This window comes from Helicoverpa zea, chromosome 15 (genome assembly GCF_022581195.2).
Source record: "Helicoverpa zea isolate HzStark_Cry1AcR chromosome 15, ilHelZeax1.1, whole genome shotgun sequence".
Classification (NCBI taxonomy): Eukaryota; Metazoa; Arthropoda; class Insecta; order Lepidoptera; family Noctuidae; genus Helicoverpa; species Helicoverpa zea.
Genome location: NC_061466.1, coordinates 4,926,565 through 4,953,270, shown reverse-complemented (window position 1 = coordinate 4,953,270; position 26,706 = coordinate 4,926,565). Strand labels below are relative to the sequence as shown.

Below are 26,706 nucleotides of genomic sequence, written 5' to 3'. Positions count from 1 at the left end.
TTTTTCCTTCCAGAGGGAAATTTACAGAATTACACATAAATATACAAAAAATCGTGATAATTTTAATTGGTAGGTACGAAAAAAAATCTGTTTATGCAAGTTGTGAAAGCACGTCAATTGAAATTATATCAAATCGTATAAGTAGCGGATTATTTGATAATACTTCAGCTGAATAATTGCAAAGTTATTTTGACCTCATATAAAGTCGTTAACCAGATAAGGTGTCACGTATGACAATAAGGAGATAATTAAGTAGTTAGGTACTGAAGCACTGGACTATTCGATTGATTAAGAGCAATTTTTGAAAAAGTTTACACGCTACTTTTTATAGTTCAACAATTGGGACTCGAGTGAAATCGCGGGTAACCACTGGTGTAATGTAAAAAATACGAAGCCTTGTATAATGCATCGTTTCTACTGCATCAAAAGAATTATTTCATTTAGCTCCTAACTTTATATTTTACACAGTGTTCATAGACAGCAATTTTTTACCGGATTTTGTCGTTCAGAAATTCTTAAAGGCCAATCAACTTATCGAATCCATTTATCAATTAAGCTTCTAGCCGATTCGTCGGATTTATCAATTAAATTGTATCGTATCTGGCAGAAACCGGTTTGTAGTAGTTTTCGAAACAATAAAATTACAAACAGATTTTCCTCTTTTTCATTAAAAGGGGGAATTATGTAGTTTGTATCACTCAGGGAAAATTGTGTTTATTTATATTTCAAAACATTGAATAACAGGATCTGTTAAATGTTTGCTAAAATTCCCCCCAACGTGCAAGCAAATACTTGTTGATAATAAATAAAGATAGGATCTTATAGATTATAGTATTGTCACCTGTATCCTGAATGAGTTCTGATTAAACTATCAGGTTTTATTTTATGGTCAAGGTTGATTTGTAACGCTACTGTTCAATTTAATGCAGCCACGTTTTACCCGGCCACATGGTAAACTTAAACAAAAATAATCTTTTTGGAGAGTACTTTTGATACCTACTTAAGAAGGAAAAATAAAACCTGTTGAATTAAAAAATAGATCCTTTAATGCTTTGTCATGGTATTTATTATTAGTAGGGGTATCTCCTTCCGGTGTTGGCACGGAATCGTCCAGATCTGAAAATTAAGAGAGAATAGTTAGTTTTCTTTATCATAAACTCAATTACCGGTCAAGAAAAAAAAATTGCTCAACATTCGTGTAATAAAAAAGGATATTTCTGTGAGTTATTTGATACCAACCAAAATGTTCTATAAACATCGCTTAGGATGTAAATCAATCCGTTTTTAGCTAAGTAAAAAGGTGTTCTAACTCAAATAAAAAATGTTAATACTTACCCAGATTTCCTCAAATCGTCGTTACCCATGTTCAGTCTTGCACCACTGCAGTTATTCCAAGTAATTTGCCACGAGCTCGAGCATTGGTTACCAACAATATGGTTGTAAGTAACTGTAGCAGCAAAATATCTCCAGGCGTTGTTGTGGTTGCAGACGTTGGTTAGGCAACCAGGTTGAGAGATGCCACCGTTGACGTAGAAGTCAGCGTTGGCAACATCAGCTCCGATACCAAGACCTCCGACGGTGTAACCGCCATCAGTATGGATGGCCTCAACGTAGATACCATCGTTGGGGTTGATGCGGTTGGAGTTGAGATTCCATAGAGGACCAGCAGGGTCGAGGCCTTAAACAAAAGATAGATCAGATTTTAATTCGTGATGTTAGGGTAGGTAAATAAGTAGCACCAGAAAGACAAGCCTTGGGAAGAAAAATCTAATAGGTATGGAAAAGAAAATCACCTGTGACACGAGCAACTCTTCCTCCTAATTGTCTTCCAGCGTTACCAACAAGGTGAGCGCCCAAACTAAAGCCGACCAGGTGCATGGAATTGAAAGGTGCGCCAGTCACGGAGTTCAAGAAAGCCAAGAACTGTCCAAGACCACGACCGACAGCAGGAACTCCTCTGACGGCTGTGACATAGTTGGAAATCGCAAGCCTTCTCCAGTCCAAGACAATAACGTTCGCCTCTCCCTTGTTAAGATAAGCTGCAAAGAACAATGAATGGCTAGTTTAAAATCTAGGAGAGAAAAAAAGTATACGAAGAGATGACGAACAGGCAAAAAAACATTAAAAACTTATAACGCCAACAGAAACACCAGTAAAATACTAAGTTTAAAGTGTTTAAAAATTTAATGATGCTCCAATTTGAATGTAACTGTGTAATATGACAATAACAAAATTCTTAGAACAAACGCGGCGTTGCCTGGTAATGTTTGTCGCGTATTTTCCTTATTTATTCATAACACTTCCTTTTTTGTGACAAGATCGTATTGATCTTATCAATAAGACATAATTTCAAAACATAAGTTAGCTATTAATTTATTAGGTCAGAAAATGTGATTCCTTACCGTCTCTGATGGTAGGGTTGATATTGGTCTGCTGGTTGCTGAGCCAGCCGTGAGCAATGACGACTGTTGGATGATTAGGGTTGAAGTTGGAAGAAGTGATCGAACCAACGTTGTTCATTACCAAAGACTGGGATGATCTTGGGTTACGCCTGGAATACAACATGAACAAAGTTAGGAATGTAAGAAATAAGGCGTATCTATGTTGGCCTGCTGACATTCAAACTTCTCTTTGCACTTCACAATTCTGCTATCAAAAGTAGGATTATCCGTCAAGAATCAGGATCAAGGCATTTTTTGTACAGCTATGACCCCGGTATTATATCATCCACATATAAACATAAATTAAGGATTTGTGATAAAATATAGTACATGACCATCTAGAAAGTAACCTACCTGGTGAAAAGCAGATATTGGTTGTTAGCAGGGTTTCTGTTGACTTCATCGAGGAATGATTGCTGGGCTGGAGCTTCAAGGTCTACATCATGCAACACTTCATTGCCATCAGGGAACTTAATGAACCGTGGGTACACGCGGTGCTCTGAGAAGTCTGATCGTGCTGGCCCTGCATATGCAGTGTAGGCTGGAAAGGAAACAAATTAAATATATGGTAAAATGTGGTATGATAGGTTTATTTGGCATAATACCATGACTTTAAATTATTGATTTGGATTTGTAAATACATTTTGTCAATAAAACTGTTCAACATAAGGTTATAGTCATAAAACAAACAAAGCATTGGGATCTATATCTTGGTACGACAGGAACGATAACAGTCTATAATGTAGATATATAAAAAGTTGTAAAATTAGTATTGGTTGACTTACCCGTGTACGCCACAAGGAAACATAATAGAGCGGTCTTCATTATGACGACGAGAAAAAGTAATCGTGTGAAATATTTCGAGCAAGCGCACCTTTTTATTGAAAAGGTTATCAATTAATAAAAGATTTTGATCATTTGTCTTAGATAAATGATTATACACTTTGTGGATTAATTTTGGTTGCCATATTAGTAACTTGATAAGCTTTAGCCATAGGTACAAAATACTGGCCGACCAATAGTGACTATATAAATACCATTTGCATGAAATGATTTTAAAAAATCCATTCTTAATTGATAAGAAACGTTAAGTGTTCATGTAGGACACTTGTATTTGTAGGTTTCCTTTAAAACTAAGTCAATTTGCGTAGTTCATGCGACTCTAATGAGGTTTTCAGATATTTTTTTACTTCGGTGTAGTACAACGGTGAGTATCCAAAGTAACACATACATTTTTTTTTAAGATTGAGATGGCAAGTAATTCAGATTCAGTACATACGAAAAGAGACAGATAACTTTAAATAAAAGCTTTCCTAATCTTTCCGAGTTCAACATTTTAGGTGGTCTTATAAGCATTTCGCTATAGAACCCCAAAATGCCTAGTAACACCCTAGTGCCACTTATCTTTGATATCTGATGGAAAACAATTACTACGGAGACTAATAAAGTGTATGATAAGATTAAGTGAAACACATGGCTAATGAGGATCTTGTTTCCTCAAGATTATAAAATTCCTATTATCCTATGGCAGCGATAAATATCCATGCCAGCAATTTTGGGGTTTTCTTCCAGTCTAATGTCTTGATTGGTTTTTACAACTCGGTTACAATAGCAGTACCCCCTGTGGCAAGATTGGCTGTTACTGCCAAGGATAGTTAACTAGGTCTACATCAAAATTCATGGTCCTATACGTGTTATCTGAAGAACTCCTGTCAGTTTAAACCTCACTTTTTCGGCAATTTTATTGGATAAAGAAAAAAGAAATGAACCCTGTAATATTTAATTCAAGCTTTTATTCAATCAGACAATAAATTTATGTAAAATCACGTCTTACAATAGTGTTGATTAGTACGGGTATCTTCTGCCAGTGTTGGCTCGGTATCTGCCAGATCTGTGACCAAAAAAAAAATATTATCCATTTGATATTTTTTGGTCATTATTTTTGCAACGTTTGAAATACACACAGTACTTACCCGAATTTCGTCAAGTCATCGTTGCCCAGATGCAGCTCTTGGCCACGACATGTGTTCAATGTTATTTGCAATGAGCTCGAGCATTCTTTGCCAATTATATGGTTGTATTTGACGGAAGCATCAAAAAACCTATATGATCTCATGTGACTGCAGACGTGAGTTTGACAGCCCGGCTGATCAACACCACCATTGACGTAAAAGTCAGCATCAGCCACATCAGTTCCAATACCAAGACCTCCGACCAGGTAACCACCATCAGTATGGATAGCCTCCACGTAGATAGCATCATTTGGGCTGATACGATTAGAGTTCAGATTCCAAAGGGGACCAGCGGGGTCCAAACCTGAAAATTTTAACACACAAAAGTTTTGGATAACGTACATACAAAGTCAGCGGTTTAATGCAAAACAGTTTACAATAAGTAATTATTACCTGTGACACGAGCAACTTTTCCACCGAGGTCTCTGCCTGCATTTCCAACAACGTGAGCACCCAAACTCAAGCCGATGAGATGCATTTGGTCTAAAGGTGCACCAGTTACGGAGTTTAAGTAAGCCAAAAACTGTCCAAGAGCTCTGCCAACACCTGGGACTCCCCATACAGCGGTTACGTAATCAGATCTAGCGACTTGACTCCAATCTACCACGATGACGTTTACATCACTTTTTTCAAGAAACGCTGCAAAGAAAAAAGAGAGGTTACACGTAAGTAAGCCCAAGAATAATAGGCCATACATAATTACCAAATTGATATAATAACAAACAAAACTCACTGTCTCTCAGTCTAGGGTTTGGTGGAGTGCTTTGACTGCTAAAATAGCCGTGGGCCAGAACTATGGTTGGAACGTTAGGACTGAAGTAAGAGGATTTAATGGATTCCTCATTATCAAGAAGTAATTGTGCAGATTTCGGGTTGTGTCTGAAAAAAAAGGGCATTTTAAGTGTGTGGTAAGAAAGTTATTATACTACAATTATAACAAAACTTATTAAAATATTTTATGACCTTCTTTTGGTCTCAGAGGCCAGATACTGCATAAAAGTATTGCCTACCTGGTGAACAGCAAATATTGGTTAATCTTTGGGTTTCTACTGATTTCATCCAGAATGTCCTGTTGAGGTTGTGCTTCAAGGTCCACATCGTGCAGGACACCTTCACCATCAGGGAATTTGATGAACCGTGGATACACTCGCTGCTCTGAGAACTCGGGAGTCAGGGGCACTGCAGACGCAGTGACTGCTAGAACTGTGGATTTTGCATTGGTTAAAAAAAATATCTTGAGGGTGGCACTTAGCAAATGTAACTGAAAACAAATTGATTAAAGGTGAATAGTCACGGTATGGTATAATGTTCAATCATATTTAAATAAAGTAATATTAAATAATATTTTAAAGTCACACTTACCCGCAGCAACAAGAAGCAAACTGGCCATCTTCATCATTGCTCGAATGAAGAATATTTCTGCAAAATGTTTTCGCAGAACGGACGTATTTATTGAAAGTTTATCATCAAGATTTTCCATAAAATAATTTTGATATTGATCTCGTTCATGAGATAGATAAATTTTTGGACGATTCAATTCGGATTTATTTATCTCATTATCTTATAAAAAGTATTTGAATGTTGGGGTTTTTGGACATCTATCTGTATCTATCAAAGATATTACCTCTGTCAGATAATGACATTTCGATTAATTACATTTCCTATCCTACAATTATTAATTCAGTAAAATTACTAGTATTAGTTTACCGGCTTTCATACCCCCGGTTCACGGTAGTAAGAAATTAGACAGGAACATTTTTGCTATAACACTGGCTGATTTTGAGGTACCGTATATAGCCGTATATTTTTTTCTTAGCCCGTACTGTCCCACTGCTGGGCAAAGGCCTCCCCTTTACCTCCACATCTCAGTGCTAGTACGAGCATTTTGCCTCCACACCTCTCGATCTTTTGAGACCTCCCACCAATCAGGGTTGTAGGCATCCAGGTCATCCTGCCATCTCTTTCGGGGCCTACCCCGCCTGCCATGACCATCCTGTGGTAACCACAAGGTGACGATGTTGGATGTTGACATCTGTCAGGATGCATTCGGCTGACGTGCCCAGTTCCATTTTAATTGAGCTGCATTTCGGCCCACATCGAAAATTCCGGTTTTGGAGCGTATGACGGTATTGCGTATGCGGTCTGTCCGTTTAATTGGCGACTTTAAAAATATATCATATATGTATACATATTTCTGTTATATTTATCTATTATATATATAAATATATATATATTTATTATATTTTATTTGTTATTGTTTTATGTATTAATATTATATATACATAGTGCACCAAAACTACCTGCGATATGGTTATTTCCTTTTTTACAATCCATCCAAAGGTTGTCTGTAAGAGATCGCTTTTAGCGATAAGACCGCCCATTGTGTCACCGACTTCAAAATTTTTGTTTTTTCTTGTTGTTTTTTTAATTGGTGTGCATAATAAAGAATATATCTATCTATCTCCGTGAGAGACCAAGTTTGTGCACCGTAGGTTAGGACGGGCAAGATACACATGTCGATTAATTTTCGCTTGAGTGAAAGGGGAAGGTCCCCTTGCATGTACTGCTTCATGAACTAGTAGATTTTCCAGGCGTTTTCGATGCGGCGATCGATTTCCCTCTCCTACCTGTTTTCGAAAGAGACTAACTGGCCCAAGTAGATGTACTCGTCGACATAGTGTAGAGCTTGCCCATCTACCTCGACCCTACGTTTCGTGCTGTTGGTCATTGTGTGTGTCTTGGTCATGTTCATTTGAAGTCCAACCTCTCGGCTTGCTGTGCTCAGATCTTGGAGCATCTGTTGGAGCTCTTCTGATGTGGACGCAAAAAGGATGATATCATCAGCAAATCGCAGATTGGTCAGCCTTTTGCTCCCGACGACGATGCCTTTATCTGTCCACGGCACAGTGAGCTTTTTAAAAATTTCCTCCAGCGTAAAGGTGAAGAGGTCACAGTGGATCGCCCTGTTTCACGCCTTTTTCAATGTGAAATGATGGACCTGGGAAAAAAGTTTCGCTGACGCCGTGCTGGATCTGTAGATCAACTCCAAAAGTTTAATGTAGGTCTCATTTAAATTTTGTGAGCGTAAAGATGTAAAAATCGCTGCGTGCTTGAGACTACCAAAAGCCTTGGAGTAATCCACAAAAAGCCAGGTAGAGTGGTTTGTGGTACTCGTTGTACTTTTATATTATTTGATTCAGTGTGAATAGATGATCGTTTGTAGAGAAGGAAGGGCGAAATCCAGCCTGTTCGACTGGCTGATGCTGGTCTAGTTGGCCTCTAATGCGATTGTGTATCACTTTGATGTCAACTTCGCCGCCAGTGATGGGAGAGGTGACAACAATAGTAACCCTCATTATAAGACTGGTTGTCACTGCCAAGGATAATATAATAGGTCCACATCAAAATTCATGGTTCTAGAGGTTCACCTTTTATTTGTTGAAGAACAGTTTCTGCCAGTTTAAGCCCCACTTTTCTGCAATTTTATTGAATAAAGTAAAAAGAAATTAGAGCTTAGATAGTAAGTTTCTTTTTGTGAGGCCAATGAAGGTGGCATGATCATGTCTGATCAAACCTTCTTAAAAAAAGAATGATAAAAAAAAGAAATTAACACTGTCATATTTAATTCATGTTTTTATTTTACCAGACAATATAATTATGCAAAACCACGTCTTACAATCGTCTTGTTAACTAGATCGTGTTGATTAGTACGGATATCTTCTGCCAGTGTTGGCTCGGTATCTGCCAGATCTGTGAACAAAAAAAAAAAATATTATCCATTTGATATTTTTTGGTCATTATTTTTGCAATGTTTGAAATACACACATACCCGAATTTCGTCAAGTCATCGTTGCCCAGATTCAGCTCTTGGCCACGACATGTGTTCAATGTTATTTGCAATGAGTTCGAGCATTCTTTGCCAATTATATGGTTGTATTTGACGGAAGCATCGAAGAACCTATATGATCTCATGTGACTGCAGACATGCGTTTGACAGCCCGGCTGATCGTCGCCGCCATTGACGTAGAAGTCAGCATCAGCCAAGTCAGATCCAATACCAAGGTAACCACCATCGGTAAGGATAGCCTCCACGTAGATAGCATCATTTGGGCTGATACGATTAGAGTTCAGATTCCATAGGGGACCAGCGGGGTCTAAACCTGAAAATTTTAACATACAAAAGTTTTTGATAACGTTCATACCGAGTTAGCGGTTTAATACAAAACAGTTTACAATACGTAATTATTACCTGTGACATGAGCAGCTTTTCCACCAAGCTCTGCCTGCGTTTCCAACAACGTGAGCAAACTCAAGCCGATGAGATGCATAGAGGTAAAAGGTGCACCAGTTACAGAGCTTAAGAAAGCCAAAAACTGTCCAAGAGCTCTGCCAACACCTGGGACACCCCGTACAGCAGTGACGTAATCGGATCTAGCAACATGACCCCAATCTATCACGATGACGTTTACATCACTTTTTCCAAGGAACGCAGCGAAGAAGAAAGAGAGCATTACAAGTAAGCACAAGAATACATATACGCCATATACATCATTATAACATTTATATCAAACAAAAACTCACTGTCTCTCAGTCCGGGGTTCGGTTCAGTGTTTTGATCGCTCAAATATCCGTGGGCCACGACTATGGTTGGAACGTCAGGATTGAAGTAAGAGGATGTAATGGATTCCTCATTATTCAAAAGCAATGATTGTGCAGATTTAGGGTTGCGTCTGAAAAAATGGCATTTTAAGTGTGTGCTAGGAAAATTATGATACTACAATTATTTAAACATTGTATGGCCTTCTTTTGCTCTCAGAAGCCAAATACTGCATTAAAGTATTACCTACCTGGTGAACAGCAAATATTGGTTAATCCTTGGGTTTCTACTGATTTCATCCAGAATGTCCTGTTGAGGTTGTGCTTCAAGGTCTACATCGTGCAGGATACCTTCGCCATCAGGGAACTGGATGAACCGTGGATACACTCGCTGCTCTGAGAACTCAGGAGTGAGGGGCACTGCAGACGCAGTGACTACTAACACTGTGTAGAAATGAATAAATTTTAAAATAATTATGCCACTAATTGATTTCTGACACTTACGCGAACGTTAGTCATTTAAAAAAAACTACTTTTACGGATTTTATCGCGGTTATATTAATATTCAAAGTCAAAGTCAAATCATTTATTTCATTTAGGCCTTTACAAGCACTTATGAACGTCAAAATTATAACATTAATTGAAAATAAAATTAAATAAACTTATATATATATACAACTTAAAACTAATACAGTGCATCAAAAAATTGCTCCTCATCGCTGTCACTGGGTAATGTACCCAAAAGACTGGCAGCATTGCCACGTTGGATGGCAATGCTCAACCTCTGTGCGAAATAAAAGCCAGCCTTTGGGATCAATCAAATGGGAAGTGTCAACCAGGCGCTGGGAAATATCCCTGGCAAGAAGGTGCGCCCTCGGACCCCACGGCCCTAGAGTTTCAACCCCAAACGGCTCAAACATGTAATTGCCTATAAGGTTACTATATTTGCGCCACTTGAGGTTCTCTGCTTGTGCAGCGACGGAGCCAGCACAACATGCAGTTCCGGGAAGGTGAGACGGTGAGGCGCAAGAGTGTCGACGCATGTCGCGTCCCACACTAAAGCCCTACCCACCTTCCACGGAAATAGCGACATGCCGTCTGTAAATTATAACTAAGTTTGATTCTAGTTGCCCATTCCAAAAGTAGCTTCCTATGGAGAAGAACGGGCAAGAAACTCCATGGTTACTCTTTTTAAAAATAATATGGTATTACAGTTTGTATGTATTGATACATACAGAAACAGCATGCGAAGATCATGTAGAATCGCAAAGACAAATGAGGATAAAATGACAATTAAAATGCTTCATGGTGTTCACATTTACAAATTGGTTTATATTTTGGTACAAAGTTACAAACAAATAATCAAAAGATGAATACAATTTTACTTGCTGGTGTAATTTTAATTTGTTAATTAATTAGATATTGTCAGTATGTCCTATGGAGCAGGACCAGCATATTATTTAAACCCGACGTTTCGAAGCCTTTACATCATCGATGGTTACGGGCAGACTAAGGTGTTGGTCGTCTTGATATAATAGTTACAACAGCTACCCTACATTTTGTTGATTATTGACAATCTCATTCACGAAAAACAATCCGAAACGTCGGGTTCAAATAATATTAATATAACCGCAATAAAATCCGTAGGTAAAAGTAGTTTTATTCAAATAATTATGCCACTGTTACGGTAATGATTTTACTTAAGGTAACTTGAAAACCAATTTTGGAATGGTAATTAATGATGGTATGAAACGTACCCGCAGCAACAAGAAGCAAAGTGGCCATTTTCATCATAGCACAAGTGAAGAGTATGTCTGCAAAATATTTACACAGTACGAACGTATTTATTGAAAGTTTATCATCCAGAATTTCCATAAAATAATTATTGATATTGATCTCGTTCAAGTTCAAGTCTCGTTCAAGTCGTGGTGGGCTAGTGGGCAAAGATCCAACCTCTCGAGTATGAGGGCGCGGGTTCGATTCCAGGTCAGGCAAGTACCAATGCAACTTTTCTAAGTTGTATGTACTTTCTAAGTAAATCTTAGACACCAATGACTGTGTTTCGGATGGCACGTTAAACTGTAGGTCCCGGCTGTCATTGAACATCCTTGGCAGTCGTTACGGGTAGTCAGAAGCCAGTAAGTCTGACACCAGTCTAACCAAGGGGTATCGGGTTGCCCGGGTAACTGGGTTGAGGAGGTCAGATAGGCAGTCGCTTCTTGTAAAGCACTGGTACTCAGCTGAATCCGGTTAGACTGGAAGCCGACTCCAATATAGTTGGGAAAAGGCTCGGAGGATGATGATCTCTTTCATGAAATAGATAATTTTTTGGACGATTCAATGCGGATTTATTTATCTAGTAATCTTATAAAAAGTATTTGAACATCTGTTTCTAGGAAAGATAATGATATTTCGATTAATTACATGTACTATCCTTTAATCATCAATTCCGCATTACTAGCATTAGTTTACCGGTTTTCATATGCTCGGTTCACGGTACTGAGAAATTAGTCAGGAATATTCTTGCTCCAATACTGATTTTGAGGTACCGTATAATATGACGAACTATAGCCGCCATAGTCGGCAACTATATTTTCGAACCGTTTGGGGTTGAAACTCTCGGATCGTGGGGTCCAAATGCCCACATCCTATTTAAAGATCTATCTAGGCGACTGGTTGACGTTTCTCGTGGCCAAAAGGCTGTCTTTAAAAACATAATTTTCCTAAGCTAAATGGTATAACTAAGTAAGTACCTATTTTTGAAGATATTCTCCACGCTTATCAGTTTTCAACTTTATTCTCCTGTAGGTAAATGAGGTTACTCATAATACACAGCACATTATAGGAATTAATGTAAATACCTGAGCAATACTACTAAGCTCCGCTGCACCAATACTTTTCCTAACCTCAATAAGATTTAGCTGGGGACAGGCCAGCATGTGACTACCTATCTGACTTCCTACACCCCGTTTGTCACAAGCAATAAAAAATATTATATTATCTCATAATTAGCAGGTGAATATTTATAATTACATCGTTATCTCGTCAGTTGTGTTCTTTGCGATATCTAATAATTTTAATCTGTGAGACGTGTCTACCTTTCTAGATTATATCAGATTTGTTTACGAGTATCAGAACCCCGTGACTTTGATGACAATTGGTAATGATTATTATAACATCTTTAGATTATTACCGAAGTTTTATCTATGTACCGAAGAAAGCGGTTTTTTGAAAGCACGCAAGCATGTTAGTCGGGTTTTTAACCTTAATGTTCAGCATAATTATTTGTGTATATAATCTTCACTGGAAGATTTAGATTGTCCAAGATTTAGATTCCAGTATTGTAGATTGTCGTCAAGCAAGACTGCTTGACTACATGCCAGAGATGAAGATACTTATAAAAATGCTTTATCGATTACAACTAAGATATGATTGTAGACTTCCCCTAATTAGACTTTTGTACCATAACTCGATTAAACAAAATTGATTGATTCTGATGAAAAAAAAAGAAAATCGTTAGAGTACGCACGAATTGCAGACTAAACAGTCAGTCCTACGAAAGTAGACTCGATGGTTGCCAAATGATTCCGAACAAACAGCTGATTTATGAGTCCGAACAAACTACCAGCCGACTAAAAGTTGGCGTGTAGAGTACTCCTAAGAGTACAAGGCTCTATATAAATCTGGAATACTACACTGGTATAAACTATTCCAGCACTTGCATTGAATCCAGTTTAGAGCCTCGCGGTACACCCCAAAATACTGAAGTTCAGATTTGGTGTAGTCACTGACTATGATCAATTTAGTAGAATATTTTGTTATAAACTAACTAAATAATTATGCCCCCAGATACATTATTTAAACATCATTGTGTCTCAATCAAAAGCTTTCTAGAGAACAGTAGTTAATATTTACTTTAGGCTTTGTGCGTATCTAACCGCGTGCAAAGATAATGATCGGCGGAAATGTAAAATATTTTTTTAAGTACGTCATTCACATATAACAGCTACACCTGATAGATAAATAGTAAACCATTAATTACGATATATTGGTTTTGATATTAAAATCCTAATGATAAAGCCATTGTTGTTAAATATAATACAATTTCGTAATATGCTACTGTATAGCTCTCCAACATCATTAAGCTGTGCCCTGTACTATGTTGTTTCTAGATTATAAATTATACCATTATACCACATGTATAACATGGAATGCTAATAAAGAATTTGGTATTAAGCATTTTGCAGGCATGAAGCTTAACTGCTATTGGTTAATGAAAAACATTAAAATATAGTTTTGGAGACGAATAATAGTTTTTTTATCTATCAGGTGAACACCAATAAAACAATCATTAAATGTGCAAAGGTGGGGAAATAAGTTATTTATTTGTGAGAATAAAGGAGTAAATAGTACATTTGTTGCTCAATTAGTCAGATTTGTTGGGAAATTGCTTCAACTTTATCCAGAACTAATACGGATATCTTCTGCGAGTGTTGGCGCGGTACCTTCCAGACCTATAAATAAGAAAAAAAAGTATCACAATAAATTCGGAAATTAACCATTAAACTTCCTTGATTTCAGATATTTTACACTGTTAGACTTCTTTGATGGCCTTTTTAAATACAACTTACCCGGATTTATTTAAATCATCATTGCCCATGTGCAGCTCCTGACCACGGCATCTGTCCAAAGTAATTTGCATTGAGCTCGAGCATTCCCTTCCAACAATATGGTTGTAGGTGACAGTAGCAGCGAAGTATCTGAAGGAGTTCATGTGATTGCAGACGTTAGTTAAACAGCCGGGCTGAGAGACACCACCATTGACGTAGAAGTCAGCGTCAGCCACGTCAGTTCCAATACCAAGACCTCCGACTAGGTAACCACCATCAGTATGGAGAGCTTCTACGTAGATAGCATCATCGCGGTTGATGCGGTTTGAGTTAAGGTTCCACAGAGGACCAGCGGGGTCTAGACCTGAAACATTTAAACGATTTATGGATGCGTGCTTGAAGAGGCGTACTACTACTACTACGCAAATTAAGTCATACATAAGAAACTACTTATTACCTGTGACGCGAGCAACTTTTCCACCGAGCTCTCTGCCTGCGTTCCCAACAACGTGAGCACCCAAACTCAAACCGATGAGATGCATTTGGTCGAAAGGTGCACCGGTTACGGAGTTCAAGAAAGCCAAGAACTGGCCAACCGCTCTGCCGACGCCTGGTACTCTAATCACAGCAGTCGCGTATTCAGATATAGCTACACGACTCCAGTCAACGATGATGATGTTCACATCACTCTTTGCAAGGAAGGCTGTAAAAAAACATGTAATATTAGAATCAAATCAAACTTCATGGATAACAATTTTGTTAATAGTAAGCAGATCTTACTGTCTCTGAGAGTGGGATTTGGTTCAATGTTTTGGTTGCTAAGCCATCCGTGCACAACAACGACGGTAGGAACCTCAGGATTGAAATTGGATGCCTTGATGGAATCCTCATCATCAATCAACAATGACTGTGCTGAATCTGGATTATTCCTGAAATATAAAGGAAAATCTTTCGTTGATACCGTAATTATCATCAAAATCATTTGAGACCAGTTTTCGGTGAATGTTGCTTTAGCTAATTATGTTTCTCTGAGAAATCTAGGTGTATGTTTGTTACGTATGCATTAAGCCTCACTTACCTGGTAAACAGCAAGTATCGGTTCCTGGATCCACTTCTACTGATATCTTCATCTGCTTCTAGTTGAGGCTCAGCTTCAAGATCAACGGTGTGCAAGACACCTTCGCCATCGGGAAATTGGATGAAACGAGGATACACGCGGTCTTCTGAGAACTCCGGAACCAATGGCACTGCATAAGCAGTTATTGCTAGAAATGTAAGAAATAACGTTATGAAATAATTATCTTAAGTAACGATTCTAAAGTAAAGGCATTATATCTTAAGTGTATTATTACTCAATGTTATTTTCGAGCCGTCGACTTATTTAGTGCACTATTTTTAGACTCCATAATGAACATTACTCCTATAAATTATCTGACATTCACAAATAATTGTTTTTCTATGTGTTAATCAGTATCACGTCACTCCCATTGTGCTTGATAAGGTAAATTCATTCAACTTACCCGTAGCCAAAATCAAAATGGCTGTCTTCATTATGGCTCCGATGTTGTCTGAAGCTTATTCGCGCAACAGACCTATTTATTAACAGTTTATCATCGGTAATAGGTATGTTTGATATTGATCAAATTCATCAGATAAATAATTACTAATGTCCACGATTACCTTTACTCACGCAAATTATTTATCTTGACGTTTGTGTTATTTTACGTGATTGACCAAACTATCAATCAATTGATCGAGTGTTATCGTACCTACCCTGGGAAATGGCACGTGGCTTCTTCTGCGAAAGGAAAAGGAATGTACCTACGTAGTTTTAATTATGAAGGTGTTGGGGTATATTGGGCAGCATAGAAGATGCGACATTATCTAAGGCAACACACGCACATGTATACAAGCGTATATTTTATCTTGGATACTAGCGGCCGCCCGCGACTTCGTTCGCGTACAATTTGTTTTTTATAGTAAACGGGCTAGCTACAAATTCTAAGACCATCACTTCTAAAACAGGACTTCCATGCGAACTATCAACCCCCGTTTAACCCCATAAGGAATCGATTTTGGTAAAATCCCTCCTTAATGCATGTCTTCTATCTATAAAGAACCTACCTCTCTTCAAGTTTGTATGAATTAATAATTTCTGAAAGTTCGTAATTAATCAGTGAGTAGTATTTAGCTTTTACCCGTCTTACCTGGTTTTACTCGCGTCCCGAGGGAACGACTTCCCGTACCCGGGTAAAATATAGCCGATGTTACACGGGAATAGTATACTTAGCTTCTAGCTTAGTGAGAAAATTTTCCAAATCGGTTCAGTAGGTTGTGCACATCGTACGCGCAGTACTCGATCATTATTTTTCTGTGTTGTTATTTTAAAACAGCTTTATCTCCTAAGATATACATTTGAATCGAACCATGTAAAATATAATTTTGTAGTAAATTAAATACTTGTGACGTATGTATTTATTTGGATAAGGATGCATATTTTGAGAAGAAAAATAAGCATAAAAAAGTTATAGTAAGCAAACCCTAAGAGATAGACAAAATATATGCTGTCAGGGACATTTTTTTAGAACTTCAAAAGGGAAACAATTCTGTACGCACGCAGCAGAAGCTCTCAATAGATAAAAAAATCCCCCGATTTTGAAACATTATTCATTACTGCTCTGCTCCTATTAGTCTTAGCGTGATGATATATAGCTTATAGCCTTTCTCGACAAATCGGCTATCTAACACTGTTAGAATTTTTCAAATCGGACCAGTAGTTCTTGAGATTAGCGCGTTCAAACAAACAAACAAACTTCTCAGCTTTATAATATTAGTATAGACTAGCTTCTGCCAGCGGTTTCACCCGCATCCCGTGGGAACTACTTCCCGTACTGGGATAAAAAGTAGCCTATAGCCTTCCTCGATAAATAGGCTATCTAACACTGAAAAAATTTTTCAGATCGGACCTAAACAAATAAACAAACTCCTCAGCTTTATAACATTAGTATAGATTAGTATAGGTATCAAACATTGATATTAGATACGCAATATACTATTATGAATGCCTACAACAGGTGCGATTTACGTTATCTTCATAATTGGCACAAATAAGTATGTAAAACGTAATAGAAACTTGAAATCTAGACACACGGCAGTGTGTCCGCCAAGTTCGAGCAAAAAAAAGCGACACACCGGCCGTGGGTTATATTACACGAACCATTTCGGGCCAAATTCGACCCCCCTATAACTCAAAATCTATTTTATTTACGCATATCAAATTTCTAGTATCTGTTGAGACCCCCTCACTTATCTAAAATACAAAATTTCATTAATATACCTATTGTGGATCTTGAGATATTGACGTCAGAAAATCGCAATTTTTACTATACACTCACGGACTCACTCATCAAAAACCTAGACCACTTCCAATGGTCGTATTGACTTGAAATTTGGCATGGAGGTAGGTCTTTATGTCAAGGTAAAGGGAAAAATCTGAAAATGGCCAAGTGTGAGTCAGTTTCAAAATAATGAAGGTGTACATTTATACCCGGTGTAAATTTATACCCCTAAGGAACTAAAACGAACTAAAATCTATATTTATATATTATATCTTCGAATGGTCGTACCGATCTGAAATTCGTTACAAAGGTTTGTATTTAGTCAAAGTAAAGTAAAAATCTGAAAACGGCCAAGTGTGAGTCACTTTCGAAAATAACGAATGTGTAACTTTGATCCACGAACATAATATATGATAACATGTCATGTCAGTCAGTTCGTAAATCTAGTCTATTTAGTTAATCTAGTTCATTTCTTTGTAAGAAGCATAGTGCATATTCAAAAATCTGAAAGATAGTATAAATGAGACATTTCCTTAACTAACTTAATCATAAGAAAAAAATAAAATAAACAACTTTACAAAAATAAATGAAATCCCACCCAAAACAAAAATGTGAAAGGCTGCCAAGTTCGATAATATGGAAATGCTTCGCCTATAAAAGAAGTGAGATCTGAATAAGTACCAAGTTCCATACATATGCCTCAGTTAAAAATAGTTACTTTTTAATGATGTTACTTGGCAAGTTTTAATAGAAAATTATATACTTGATTCATTGCGTTTAGTAGGTTTATAACAAGGTGTGTGAAAACTTGCCAAGTGACATCATTAAAAAGTAACTATTTTTAACTGAGGCATATGTATGGAACTTGGTACTTATTTAGATCTCACTTCTTTTATAGGCGAAGCATTTCCATATTATCGAACTTGGCAGCCTTTCACATTTTTGTTTTGGGCGGGATCAATTTCACCGAATAAGTTCGATCATTTTCAAAAGAGTGTGATGGTCTGGGTTTGTTATATTTGTGCACCAACGCTCGAGTATTCATCTATGTTTTAACTTTGAGAAAATTAGCTAGAATTTAATAACACATTACACACTTTCCTATACCTAAGCTAAGCTCGAAAGTGTCCTTTTCAATCGAAATAAAGCAGGACTGTCACGGTTACAATTGAAATTACATTTCATCCAAGAATGAATAATTCCTTATCTCCTTATAGGTAAAGTTAGCTTAACATTTAGGTATACCTAAATATTTTATTAATCCCCCTTTTGAAATTATCAACTTTGTTGGTGATAATGACAGGACTTAATTCGTCTGAGGGTGCCTGATTATCTTAATCGTGAATTTTAATCATAACTAGGTATAATTATATCGGTATAGGATGTGATTTCATCATACAGGTTACTAATATTATTAAGAACTACTTTTACAATACCAAAAAATCACTTTCAGAAGTTAATACTAAACACTTTATATTGTTGTCCCTATCATTTCTATTTCTCCACCACCTAAGCAAAGACTAGTAGAGATTGCCTAAGATATTTTAAGGCCATTGTTTTGAAAAAGTTTAAATGAATAACTTAGTTACCATTAGCAGCTGCTTAGACCTTATGATAAAAATTGGCCCACATCGTGGATTATTAGAAATGTAGAAACAGAAAGATGTGATTAGTGACAAAAATAAATACAACTCATGTTGCAGGATGATAGGTATATTTATCGGCACGGATATTGAGCTCTCGGCGGAAGAGTGGGGATCGCTTTGCGCACTGTACACATAAGGCAAAAAAACAATAAATCGCTTCTGCGCAGGTGAAGGTCAAGGCTCAATATCCGTGCCGATAACTATAGGTTGGAGACGACATTTACACAACTTTTAGTGTACCTAAAACTATACAATTTAAATAAGGCATAGAGAGAAGAGCAAGTGTTGAACGACAACGCATTGCCCAGTAGTACAAATTAGGTCTCTGGTGAACTCGAAATCAAAGCATTGGCATTTCATTTCGTCTTTATCTTAGATTTAGTTTTATGATAGTACCTTCTCACATGTAAGCGGATCTAAAGTCCACGTTGAAATAATCTAACTTATGGTGATATTTTCAATCACATAGGTACAAGCATTTTGGGTAGCCATAATTAAAATTGCTTACAACTCTTCAAGCAATAGTATTTTTGAAATGAGAGAATTGACAAGTGAATTAAAAAGATTCTCCACAATTCCACTTACATATATGTTAATGTTTCGTGGTAAGCATCATAGTATTCAGATTCACAAAAGTCTCAAAAGTTTCACTTGTTTAGTCTGCTCATGACTTCATAGGATCAAACTGACATACATATGTTTATGTATTTGGGCATCAATACACACTATTGAATAAGGGATGTATATAGGAAAATTGAACTTTTCTCTATCAGGGTTATTAGGGTCATACAATAGACCTGGGGTAGCTAATACGAAAAAAGTAAAAATCTCAAATTTTGTGCCAATAATCGTTTATTCTGAATTGCGGTCGTTTTAGAAAGGATATCTTCTTGCTGTGTCCAAGCGGTACATGCCAGCTCTGACGTGTAAATCCAAAACACTGTATCTCAAAAGTACCTTTTTCGTGTAAAGGGCTATTAAAACTTTTTTTGATTTTTGGTTTGTTTTCTTAATATATTAAAAATAAAGTATATAGTAATAGGTACCAAATTATAGGCATTTTTACGTCTAATCTAACCATCTTAATTTTACAACCATACGATCCATACAATAAGACTTAACTAAGTAAACGTGTATTGCCCCAATAAAACTAAGATTTATTTATCCGATTGTTTGAGCAGAACACTGTATATTTAGTTACAGTGTATTGGTTTTATGAGAACAGAGCCAATGGATCATACAAAAACACTGTATTTTCAAATACAGTGTATTACCTTAACAATAATAAGTATTTATGAGGATGTCCGAATGAATTTACATTGACAATTTTAAATACTTACAGTTACAAAGTGTTATAGGGGTGTTAAATTTTGTTTGGGTCCACTTATGTCAAAAATAATAAAACAGAATTTACATTAAAAATTATTTATTTGTTATAATAAAATGAATCAAATCTTACATTATAATCAAACGAAAAATTACAAATAAAATCAAACATTTCAAAAATAAAATCAAAAATACTTGAATAACAAAAGCTCAACTTAGACTTCTCCAAACATCAATTATTATTTCTTAATTCTTACTTATTTCTTAGGTAGAATAACCGTTGCAGTAAAATTAAAATTAACATAACAAAACTAAAAAAAAAAAATGCAAATTAAATACAAAAAATTCAATAATGAGATCAAGTTTTTATTAGTAATCAGTCTGTAAATTACTTAGAAGTTATATTAAATCAGTATCAATGTGTTCGTCAAGATCGGGTGATTCCGAGACAACAAGATTTTCATAAAAAAATGTTCTTGTTTGAGGTATTGACTTGCACAAGTCTAATAACTCTTTTTTTTTAATCTCGCTAATACCTCTGGGTTGACTCTCCTTAGGTATGTCTTCCAAAAGATCATTTACTCCGTTTGATATTTTTGCCCGCAATATTATTTCTATTTTCTTTTTCAAAAAAAATATCTCTTTAAATTCAGCATTGTAATCATTCTTAACAAATATTGTTACATTATTTCTTCTAAATTCGATTACTTTAAGGTTATGTATGTTATATTCTTTGGGAAATGCTACTTTGGAATCATTACTAAACATTATCATATTTTGGTGACCTAATAAGTCGACTTGCATGTTTTTTCGTGAACTTTTAATTGTACATATAAAATCATCTATATCGTAGACTTGTCCCTTAGATTTCAATTTTTTTGTGATTGCGGCGTGTACAGCATCAGCGGCCATAAAGGTGTGTCCTGGTTCAAAGTATTCCAGAGTAATTTTGTCTATATTTGTCATTTTATCATTAATAACTATTATCAAAGCAGACAATAGTATCTTATTTTTATTTTGTGCATTACAATTATCCAAGAAAAATGTTACGGACTTCAGGTCTCTGCAATATTTTCTAAGAAAATGGGTGTACGTAGAAGCAACATTGTGAGCTTTTCTACCACTTTCTCCCTCATGCCAAACGGCACAGACAGCCTGTTTGTTTTTTCCCGGAGGCACAAATGATTCATTGAAAAGTACGAGTTTTCTTGAAAAAAAGTATTCTTTTGTAGTTAACAGTGGCATACAAATAGCTTTTTGCATATCTACAGTATACAGCACGTCTCGTCCTTCTGAATTTTCACACTTTTCTTCTATTGCTTTCAAATCTCTTCTTGAATCTCTTTTGTTTTCTAAATGTTTGCCTATATCTATACAGTCAGTACAATTACACGGTAGAGGTAATGCTTTATGTTTTACCTCGTGGTTTCTACATTTTGTACAAATATCTTGAGCTGGCTCTGCTGTAGAAAGATTGAGCTGTTTGATCATCTGGTGAAAATGTGCCCAACTACAAACTTTCAGGTTTTTCTCTTGACAGTATATTTGAAATTCTTTGTATATGGATGTAAAATTCACGCCTACTGGCAGATATTTTCTGTTAGGCGCATGTTTTATATTATAGTGTGATGGCATAGGATTATACTTTAATATAAAATTCTTCATTTCGTCTTCGTACTCCGCAGAATAAGCATTATAAGGTGTGTGACGACCTCTGGGATCAGGAGCAGCACTAATTTTAGGATTTTTATTTCCACTCAAGTGATTTTGTTTTAGAACAGCCTGGACTGCTTCATCGTTACTGTATCCTAAGGTATTTAAAAAAAATGTTTTGCATACCTTGAACTCATTAAGAGTCCATGTCAAAGTGTTGTGTCGCCTTGAGGTAGGACCAGCCGTTTTGGTTGCCGTGGACATTTTATGCACCTGTCTTGATAAGTAATCCCGTCGTCTCTGTCTGTCCATACTCCAAAACTGACTGTGAATGGTCTCTCTGTTGGATTCAGAGATGTTAACAGAACAGTTTTTTTTGCAGTTTTGGCAAGAAGGTCTCATGGGATGCTTTTTTGCTTGATTTTCCAAAATAACGTTAGGGTCTCGGCATCTTTTGACTGGTGGAGAATAAGTTTCTTCTAGTGTTTCACACGGAAATACAGCACTTGACGTATCGAGACACTCTACGTTGGAAGTAGAAGAGGGCGCCGCGTCTACATTAATTACGGGTCCAGTATCAGAATGGAATGATGGACTCTCTGCGCAGGGTTGGCTACTTAAATCCTTGCATAATTCTTGATTGGTACTAGAAGCAGGTACGGGTAATAAATCAACGTAGTTGACGTCGCCACCAAGATTGTCGGCAATACACTCATTTATTTGAGATTCACTAAGGGGTATCAAGGGGCTTATATTACGTGAATCGAATGCATATGTGGAACAATCATATTCAATGCTACCACAATCGTATGATGTATTGATACCAGGACGCTCCTTATTAATGCCGGTGATATTCTCTTTTTCATTCAACACACTGTTTAATTCTGAAGCCATTGTGGTACATGATGAGTTGTTGTGATGTTGTTTATTGCTTTGTGACAATTTCACTAATAATCTATTTCGATACCCACTCATTGTTATTATTTATAAACTCGTTTAAACGCACAAACGAAAATCTATCGAAAGTAGGTACGCGCCATCGATCAAAACACGCGCGTCCGAGCAAGCAATGATTCACGACTGACTACTAACCGTTGAGCCCTCGCTCCACCCCCCGCGCGTCTTGCAAGTATTACGCGCAGAGAAGTGTCGCCGCGCGCGGCGTGTCAAGATTGTTTGGGTATCGAAAACACTGTATCTAAAGCTTTCGGCTATTCGCGCGTAAAATGTTTTGCCAACACACTGTAACTTCAATTACAGTGATATGCCAAACTAAACCATAAATGTAACTAAAATACAGTGTTTTTTAGGTGCTCCTATCTCCTTCTATGTACTTTAAAATGAAAAAGTAATATTATAGAGATATGTAACTGCCTCGAAGGAATCAAATGAGCGCTATTAAGGCAAAAGACTGTAACTCGAGTTACAGTGTTTTGGATATACACGGTAGAGCTCTGAAAAAGAAAAACAGGAATATAAATAAAAAGGAACAAAAATGAAAGGATTTTTAAGTAAAATTAAGATTGGATTGTACATATTCTAGGAAAGGCAGCAAACTAGCGACTGTTTTTGATAGCCGGGTTTTTCAGTCTTCTTGAATATAGTAGCACTGAAATTTTTGCACAATGGTCTCTGATTATAATTAAAAATGATGAGCAAACTTACCCCCATTTCCTCAAGTCATCGTTGCCCATACGGAGTTCAGCACCACGGCAATTGTTGAATGTCAGTTGAGTGTTGTTGGCGCACAGGCGGCCAACCAAGTGGTTGTAAGAAACGGTGGCGGCAAACAGTTCCCAAGCACGGTTGTGGTTGCAGATGTTGGTGAGGCAGCCAGGCTGGGAGATACCGCCGTTGGGGTAGAAGTCAGCGTTCGCCACGTTAGTGCCGATACCGAGACCGCCGACAGTGTAGCCACCATCGGTGTGGATAGCCTCAACGTAGACACCATCATTGGGGTTAACGCGGTTGGAGTTGTAGTTCCATAGGGGTCCAGCAGGGTCCAAAGCTGTAAAGGCAAACATTGTTAGACTATCGAAGTCAATGTATACTTTAAATTAAGGCGTGGTGACTAAAAATAAATGTGTTAGTTACCAGTGATACGAGCGGCTCTTCCTCCGAGTTCTCTACCAGCGTTACCGACAAGGTGAGCGCCCAAACTGAAGCCGACCAGATGCATGCTGGTGAAAGGCTGTCTAGTCACACTGTTTAGGAAAGCCAGGAACTGTCCAAGACCACGGCCGACTGCGGGTACACCTCTTGCCGCTGTGTAGTAGTCTGACAACGCCAGTCTTCTCCAGTCCAGGACAATGACGTTGGTTTCTGCCTTATTCAAGTAAGCTAGAAAAAAAGAAGGATTTAAAAATATTCTTGGATTTAGAATTTAAGTGTTGCTTAATCAAGATTTGCGTTATTTTACCATCTCTAATGGTGGGGTTGATGTCGGTGTTCTGGTTGCTGAGCCAGCCGTGAGCGATGACCACGGTTGGGTGATTGGCGTTGAAGTTGGAGCTCGTGATGGAGTTGGCGTTGTTAATCACCAAGGTTTGTGCGTTTCTGGGGTTGCGTCTGTAATATTGCATGTGTTAATTAAAATCTTTCCATTCTTTCAATAATTAATAAGGAAGCTACAAAATGTTACATAGTATTACCTCGTAAACAGCAAGTATAGGTTGTTAGCTGGGTTCCTTTCGATCTCGTCGAGGAGTTCCATGTCAGGCTCACCCTCGAGGTCCACGGTGTGCATGTTACCCTCGCCATCGGGGAATTCGATGTATCGCGGGTACACGCGATCCTCTGAGTACTCTGATGGTACTGGCACCGCAGACGCGGCGTATACTGCAATAATAATCACATATTCGTATCCAATGATCCAAAAACTAGAACATAATAGGTATAATTTCTGGATAAAATTTTATTTAAAATGTCGTATGTAAGCAAGATCCGTTACGACGTAGTCGATGTAAAGTTTCTTCCGGATAAACGCTACTATTACTGTTATTTCGATCATAGATTTATAGACTTTGGTGATTACAACACCATGGAAATCATTCATTCCATACTTTAAGGTTATATACTGACACCATTGATAACAATCACTGTTAATGAGACTGAACTCCCAGCACTTACTACTGACACAAAAAATCCTTCTTCAATAATATTATCGTTCATGCTATCTTAAAACTTACCGGTAACAATGAGCAAGCACAAGAGAGACTTCTGCATCGTGACGACTATCTGAAGCCAATCCTTCTTAGTTCGACCCCATAGCTATTTATATTGGCCGATTTTTATCAATTTCATGATTATGCCATCTTATCACTGAAATTAACGGATTTGTTAAAATAATTTCAAAAAGATTGTTTATTTTAAGTACAACTTGATAGATAGGATTTATCTTATAGTTAAGTACTAAAATTGTACTTTGATCATGTCATTTGGTAGATTGTTACTATCCTATCTTTTTCATTGATCCATCTTAATTTAATTTTCATTCATTATGTGAATGTTGAAGATAGTGCTATGTAAAGAATGGTCAAAAATCTCTGAATATGTAGAATCTAGCGGAGACATGTAGTACATGTACTACAGCCATGTGCTATAACCAGCGATGACATTTTATTATATTCAAATGAAATTGAGTTTATGGCCCATAGTGGCTTGGTGGTCCTCGTGACGGGTCTGCTTTCCATACCCTCTTCTTCCACTTCGCTATGTCCTAGACATCTTTTTCCTCTAGTTTTCAGCTCTTCATATCTTTCTTTATTTTTTGCATAAATTCGAATTAACTCATCATAGCAGCAAATATTATTTTTAAATAGCTCCTTAAATATTGAAAAAAAATGCTTTAATGTCCGTTAAGTCCCTCTTCAGTTTAAGAGACACTCGTGACACGTTTTTGGGACCTTTCACTAATTTTATCTTGCGTCCAAAAATAATTATGAACTGAGCAAAACATTTTTGACGTGGAAATTGCTTATATTTCAATTAACTATCTTGACAGCCAAGTCAGCCTTGCTTTTGAAATTCTAACCCCATAAAAGTGGGGCATATTTGATTGGCAAGCAAAAATTTATATCTGATGGACCCATCGATGCATTACTTTTGAAGGTAACTTTGGTCGTAATTGAACATGGTTATTCATTGAACTACCCAGTTACTCAAGTGGTTGCTAACAATGTTTGCTTGTCCACGGGGTCTTACGTTCAATTCTGAATTGTTTTAATTAAAAAACTTTCACAACACAACCCCGGAGTTTGGAATTTGGTGATTGATACACCCGTGCCTCGGAAAGCACGGTAAGCCTTGTCGATCCTTCGTCTAATTTTGCCGTGCCTTCTTGCTATGAGAATAAGGGCGACGAGAGTGCATCTGTGTCTGCAAGATCGCTTGTGCACTATTATATGACCTGCACAGCTGTTTGATCTTTTAGAAGCCGCAGTGGCCGAAAGTCGTCCTGGACACCATTATTACGATTATACAGGCATACACTCTCAGCCATAGGACGTCCACTGCTGAACATAGGCCTCCCCCTTTGATCTCCACAGATACCTGTTGGAAGCGACCTGCATCCAGCGTCTTCCGGCGACCTTTATAAGGTCGTCTGTCCACCTCGTTGGTGGACGTCTTACGCTGCGCTTGCTAGTCCGTGGTCTCCACTCCAGCACTTTTCGGCGCCATTGGCCATCTGCTCTGCGAGCAATATGGCCTGCTCATTACCACTTCAACTTGCTAATCCGGTGGGCTATATCGGTGACTTTGGTTCGTCTACGGATCTCCTCGTTTCGGATTCGATCACGTAGAGAAACATCGAGCATAGCCCTCTCCATAGCTCGTTGAGCGACTTTGAGCTTTGAGATGAGCCCGATAGTGAGAGACCACGTTTCGGTGCCGTAAGTCATCACTGGTAACACACATTGGTTGGAGACTTTCGTCTTGAGGCACTGAGATATGTCGGACGAAAAGACATTGCGTAGTTTCCCGAACGCTGCCCAGCCGAGTTGGATTCGGCGGTTGACCTCTTTCTCGAAGTTGGACCTACCTGATGGGACTACTTGTCCTAGGTAGATATATGAGTCAACAAC

General features: G+C 37.5%; 5 protein-coding genes across 6 annotated transcripts; all 5 read right to left on the bottom strand.

The window, feature by feature from the left end:
- Nucleotides 1-1,028: 1,028 nt before the first annotated feature.
- Nucleotides 1,029-3,371, bottom strand: LOC124637007 (pancreatic triacylglycerol lipase-like). Of its 2 annotated transcripts, none has more exons than XR_006985171.1 (6): nucleotides 3,227-3,371; nucleotides 2,796-2,982; nucleotides 2,403-2,551; nucleotides 1,794-2,039; nucleotides 1,233-1,678; nucleotides 1,029-1,175 (listed from the first exon to the last, which is right to left on the bottom strand). XR_006985171.1 is itself a non-coding variant. In XM_047173314.1 (6 exons), exons 1-6 carry the CDS (start codon nucleotides 3,264-3,266, stop codon nucleotides 1,071-1,073), a joined length of 1,011 nt encoding a protein of 336 aa, XP_047029270.1. In that variant the 5' UTR covers nucleotides 3,267-3,370; the 3' UTR covers nucleotides 1,029-1,070. The 2 variants fall into 2 exon arrangements, 1 of the variants encoding a protein (XP_047029270.1); XM_047173314.1 differs by having other exon boundaries at nucleotides 1,029-1,116; nucleotides 1,336-1,678; nucleotides 3,227-3,370.
- An 843-nt stretch (nucleotides 3,372-4,214) lies between these two features.
- LOC124637008 (pancreatic triacylglycerol lipase-like) lies at nucleotides 4,215-5,919 on the bottom strand. The gene is made up of 6 exons (XM_047173315.1): nucleotides 5,816-5,919; nucleotides 5,464-5,656; nucleotides 5,187-5,332; nucleotides 4,847-5,092; nucleotides 4,415-4,757; nucleotides 4,215-4,332 (listed from the first exon to the last, which is right to left on the bottom strand). Exons 1-6 carry the CDS (start codon nucleotides 5,850-5,852, stop codon nucleotides 4,287-4,289), a joined length of 1,011 nt encoding a protein of 336 aa, XP_047029271.1. The 5' UTR covers nucleotides 5,853-5,919; the 3' UTR covers nucleotides 4,215-4,286.
- A 2,152-nt stretch (nucleotides 5,920-8,071) lies between these two features.
- On the bottom strand, nucleotides 8,072-11,090 carry LOC124636966 (phospholipase A1 member A-like). Its single transcript, XM_047173265.1, has 6 exons — nucleotides 10,807-11,090; nucleotides 9,301-9,493; nucleotides 9,035-9,183; nucleotides 8,703-8,942; nucleotides 8,283-8,613; nucleotides 8,072-8,203 (listed from the first exon to the last, which is right to left on the bottom strand). Exons 1-6 carry the CDS (start codon nucleotides 10,922-10,924, stop codon nucleotides 8,158-8,160), a joined length of 1,077 nt encoding a protein of 358 aa, XP_047029221.1. The 5' UTR covers nucleotides 10,925-11,090; the 3' UTR covers nucleotides 8,072-8,157.
- Nucleotides 11,091-13,400: 2,310 nt separating this feature from the next.
- On the bottom strand, nucleotides 13,401-15,316 carry LOC124637058 (pancreatic lipase-related protein 2-like). Its single transcript, XM_047173376.1, has 6 exons — nucleotides 15,180-15,316; nucleotides 14,738-14,924; nucleotides 14,440-14,588; nucleotides 14,117-14,362; nucleotides 13,681-14,023; nucleotides 13,401-13,563 (listed from the first exon to the last, which is right to left on the bottom strand). The coding sequence occupies exons 1-6, from the start codon at nucleotides 15,208-15,210 to the stop codon at nucleotides 13,518-13,520; spliced, it is 1,002 nt and encodes a 333-aa protein (XP_047029332.1). The 5' UTR covers nucleotides 15,211-15,316; the 3' UTR covers nucleotides 13,401-13,517.
- A 4,166-nt stretch (nucleotides 15,317-19,482) lies between these two features.
- LOC124636886 (pancreatic triacylglycerol lipase-like) lies at nucleotides 19,483-24,881 on the bottom strand. Its single transcript, XM_047173137.1, has 6 exons — nucleotides 24,811-24,881; nucleotides 24,274-24,460; nucleotides 24,042-24,190; nucleotides 23,717-23,962; nucleotides 23,288-23,630; nucleotides 19,483-19,562 (listed from the first exon to the last, which is right to left on the bottom strand). The coding sequence occupies exons 1-6, from the start codon at nucleotides 24,845-24,847 to the stop codon at nucleotides 19,517-19,519; spliced, it is 1,008 nt and encodes a 335-aa protein (XP_047029093.1). The 5' UTR covers nucleotides 24,848-24,881; the 3' UTR covers nucleotides 19,483-19,516.
- Nucleotides 24,882-26,706: the final 1,825 nt, after the last annotated feature.